Consider the following 4403-nt stretch of genomic DNA (forward strand, 5'->3'; position numbering starts at 1 on the left):
CTACCAATTTGATTTGAAACTGTCTCATTGCTATTTGTTTCTCAATAAAATTATGGGAAAAAAGAGAATAAATAAAATATTAGAAGGAAAAAAAAGCCATGTGTAACTTTTTCAGGCAGCCCAACACAAGAATAAACTGTGTTCTTTTCACCCAGCATTGATGGGAACATATTTATGAAGATTTTGTAACAGTGTTTTACACTATGTCATTCAAATGTCTCTACTATAAATTTCCATCATATCTTAAGTGGAATACTAAAGAGTTTCAGAAATAATTGATCTAAATCATTTTATTACCATTACAGTTAAGAGGGTTGGATAGTGGTTGTTGTGTTGAAAAGGTCTGCGCTTTTTATATTAGTCTAAGTTGTACTCTCTTTAAAAAATGAAAAAAAAAATTAAACCAGCAAGGCCCACCAGATAGCTCAGCAGACTAAAGTACCTGCTTAGGGGGAGCCCTCCAGCTGGGGTTCGATCTTTGGTGTGGCATGCTGGCCTTGCACCCAGGGCACGATGAGAAGGTGATTGAGACTGGGCATGGTGGTACGCACCTGTAATCCCAGAGCTTGGGAAACTTAAAACAGGAGAATCACTGAGTCCTACCTGTGTAGTAAGACCCTGTAGACTTTGCACTAAATACATTGAAAAACAGAAAACCTAGGGAACCGCGAGTCTATGAAAGTCAAACCATGAAATAGGTAGGGACTACCATAATTCTTCTGCTTACAACACTTGGAGCCCAACATTCTCACGTGGCTAACATAGTAGCCTATCAAATAACAATTTCCAAGTCAGACCCAATCCAGGCCTTGACCCCATGTGTTCATCATGCCACCCCTCTTGTCTCAACATAACCCCATTCCAATCAGTTCCTTTCTTAGTAGATTCACAGGTTTAAACCACTCCAAAGCAATCCTCCAGTCCTAGAACCATCACTGGTATTCCTGTTGCCACAGCTAAGACCCTGTCATGTAATATTCTCCTTAGTATGTAGACATAGTGTTGGATAAACTGGCTTCCTGTGGGAACAGGAGCTGCCAGTTCTACTCAATAAACATGAGATGCTGAGGGTACAGTGAAGGCAAATGAGTGTGAGAGGTCCAGGACACTTCTCCCATGTCTCAGCAATGTGACAGAAGGGATGGGATCAGACACCTCCCTTCCCTGTGGTGGGTCCTCCCCTACTACTCTGAACAGGGAAGGGAGGAGTTGGGGGGAGGCCAGATAGTGGTGAGTTTTTGTCTCACTTCCCCATGTGCCTGTGTCACTGTGAGCAATGCCACTGTCCCACACCTGACAGTAGTAATCAGCCTCGTCCTCAGCCTGGGCACCCGCGATGGTCAGAGTGGCCGTGTTGCCCGAGTTGGCCCCAGAGAATCGGTCAGGAATCCCAGAGGCTCGGTTGCTATCTCCATAGATGACCAGCACGGGGGCCTGGACTGGCTTCTGCTGGTACCAGTACACACTTTTACTTCCAATGCTGCTTCCCCCGCAGGTCAGCCTTGCTGTCTGTCCCAGAGTCACCGACATGGAGGATGGCTGTGTCAACACATAGGAGGCCACAGAGCCTGCAAAGAGAGAAATGACAGTTGTGAGTGAGGTGGGTGCAAGATCCTTCGAGGACCCTGCACCTCACTGCCCTCGAGATCGGTCCTCTGGGCCGGAAAGCTGCCCTCACTTCAATCACAGTGCCAGCAGTAGTAGAAGACAGAGACAATGAACCCAACAGCAGACCCGCCCTCTCTCTGGGCAGCTACAGTGAGCACACTGTGGGGATCTCAGCCCTGGAGCCCAGTCCCTCCCACAGTGGTGGGACCCTGCTGAGCTCAAAGTCAGAGCCAGGCTTCTCTTAGAGCCCAGGGTTGTGGAGGTAGCTGGAAGCCCTGGAGCAGTACTTGTGCAGTAAGCAAGGAAGCTGAAGAGGATGGAGCTCCAGGCCATGGTGCAGGACATCCAGGGGAAGCTCTCCTCTGAGGCTGGGTTCCTCTGGGTTCTCTCAGGCCTTTTTTATCTCCTTGCTGTAGAGCTTGTTATGCAAATCAGCTCAAGCTGAGGACAGCTGTTGGGAGAACTGTGGGTTTCAGAGCATGACTAAGCCCCAGGGACACAGAGAAGACAGGGAGCAGCTTAAGGTCCAGCCTCAGCCAATGGGTGCTGCTCTAAATGATGGTCCTGTATGTAGTTCAGGTGACAGCTGAACTCTAGACTGTGTCTGGCCTCATCACCAGGCTGGGCTGGCCACCAAGAGCCCAGTGTTGAGTCTGTATTATCTGAATCTACTGTACACATGACAGCAAGAGACTTAACCACTTATAGGTCCTGTCTCAGATCACAGAGCCCCGCCGCACAGTGTGAATAAAATGCCTCCTGGGCTAAGCATACATGATTTTTAGGGATCCAATGAGTTGCTGTAACTCTGTCCTTGTGTGAGTTCCTCATAAACACCTCAGGCACCTGTGCCACACGTACCTTGTGCTCAGTCCTGTGTGTCAGCTGCAGAACTTCAGCACACATGGTGGTCCAAGGGCAAATGCTGAGCTTGGACCTCTGTCAGAGTAAGAAACTGCAAAGGTCAGATTGGAGGAGAGCCACACCATCTCGGGATGTATACGTCAATGTATGGGACAGAACAGTTATACAAAACAAAGTTATACAAGCTTCACTTGAGGGTCTCAGGTCCAAATCACAAAACTTTTCACTTGTAAAATCACCCACTCTGGGGCGAGGGGTCTGGAGTGCAGAATTTAGCTGAAGAGAGTGAGCTGGGGTGGGAAGAACGAGGTGGTGGGAAGGTGTAACAGACAAATAAACTGTACCAGAGGTTGATCTGAGAGACATGAGGAGACTGAAGAATTTATATGTGTCAGGATGGTAGTGCAAAAAATTGATACCTTTTTCTCCAGACCTCAGGACATAGTCAACTACCCTTTGAGCTTAGAATTTCTCTAAAGCTCAGGCCCACTGCATCCCAAGCAGTTTTACCTGTGATTCTCTGCTGCCTCCTGGTGGTCACTGAAAACTGATTGCTGGAGGACTGGGTGTGTGGTCCAGTGTAGTTTAAGAACCTGCTGCTCAGGCTAGGATACAGCTCAGTGGCACAAGCACTTCCCTGGCACAGACAAGGGTCTGAGTGCCATTCCTGTCATGAAAACAACTTGTTGCTCAGAAAAGAACCTGATGCTCAGATATAGATATCCTTAATTCTTACATTAAATATTTGGTCCTTGGAGCTGACAGGTCCTCTCTGTATTTTTAGCCATGTGCAGAGGGTGTGAAGACATGAGCTTGTTTTGTTGGGTGAACAGTATTGTGGACGACAGCTACTTCCTGCACACTTCGTGCTTCATCAGAGTCCTGAAGGATGGGATCATCCAAGTTGGAAGCAACAGGAGCAGTACTTTCCTGAACTTTTACCTTATAAGAGACCTTGAATTGTCACTTAGGCCTCATGGATCCAGTGCAGAAAGTATCAGCTATCGACAGCTGATGCCCTATTATCATGAAATGTGAACTGCACTTGTATAATATACTTGTTACTGTTTTTCTGGAGTCAGCTTCTGTATAGTCCCAACCAGCATAGGTCCTTTCCCCAGCACAGTGACAGAAACTCCACAGGCCGTGGGAGCTCGGGAGGCTCTGTGTCTAAGGCCCAGCAGTGCTTTTACATCAGTGTAGGGATTCATTGGTGTCTTGGTTGTCCAGGAGAAAATGAGAAGACGACTTAGAAAATAAGGACAAGAGACAACAGTTGAGGTCTGGTGGTGGCCCATGTCTGATTGGCAAAGGACCTCAAGATCAACAGTCGGGGATTTTATTTATACCTTTACAGCCTTTGTTTCACCTGATATAAGTTTGCCTAGTGACTAATAGGTGACACTGCCAGGCAAGATGCTCTTTTCAAGACTGAGGTAGCTTCACTGAGTTACACATTGTGGCCTTCTCCTGCGCTCACATATGTGACCGATTTTCAGCTTCAGCTGCTCCCAAGTTCTCTCCCCTTTCTGTTTTGTTGTGTGAATACTGAGTACATTCTATTGCAGTTGGAGAAGCTGTGTTTGGAGAACACTGTAGAAGACCTTTGCATTCTTGATGCCAGTCCAAAGATTTTTAGTAACAGAATATAGCAATTTAACACTATATAGCCCAATAATCCAAAACAGTAGAGAGTTACCAGTGTAGCTGGCAATTGTCAGAAGTTCTTTCTGATTTCAGCCTTTTACAGGCAACATTATTATGACATTGCTTTTTGTCTCTCATGGTTATGCTTTTGTGCTGGGTGGTTAAGACCAAGTTAAGGTGAGATCTGTGTAAATAAAAATTAACTTTCTGCTATCTATCAAGGTAAGTGAAATCTCCTTTGAGTTTACCTGGTAACCAAGTACAGCACCTGTTAGCTCTCTTGT

At 46.5% G+C, this 4403-nt stretch overlaps 3 protein-coding genes across 7 annotated transcripts in view; all 3 read right to left on the reverse strand.

Annotated features, from left to right (window-relative positions):
• Positions 1-4403, reverse strand: part of LOC101585743 (immunoglobulin lambda-1 light chain) — a 734743-nt gene that overhangs the window by 154358 nt on the left and 575982 nt on the right. The window lies entirely within an intron of this gene.
• Positions 1-4403, reverse strand: part of LOC101592830 (immunoglobulin lambda-1 light chain-like) — a 475660-nt gene that overhangs the window by 144629 nt on the left and 326628 nt on the right. The gene's annotated exons all lie outside the window — the stretch shown is intronic.
• LOC101586143 (immunoglobulin lambda-1 light chain-like) overlaps positions 1-4403 on the reverse strand; it is a 289018-nt gene that overhangs the window by 140417 nt on the left and 144198 nt on the right. The window contains exons 1-2 of one of the 2 annotated variants that reach the window (XM_023720908.1): positions 1896-1962; positions 1275-1568 (exon numbers count right to left, since the gene is read on the reverse strand). The exons of the other annotated variant lie outside the window; for it this stretch is intronic. Of the exons in view, the coding sequence (XP_023576676.1) occupies positions 1275-1568; positions 1896-1953 (352 nt within the window). The 5' untranslated portion in view covers positions 1954-1962. Of the gene's footprint in view, positions 1-1274; positions 1569-1895; positions 1963-4403 lie in introns of those variants that run through there. 2 annotated transcript variants of the gene reach the window in all.

Source organism: Octodon degus, unplaced genomic scaffold (genome assembly GCF_000260255.1).
Source record: "Octodon degus isolate 3935 unplaced genomic scaffold, OctDeg1.0 scaffold00079, whole genome shotgun sequence".
Classification (NCBI taxonomy): Eukaryota; Metazoa; Chordata; class Mammalia; order Rodentia; family Octodontidae; genus Octodon; species Octodon degus.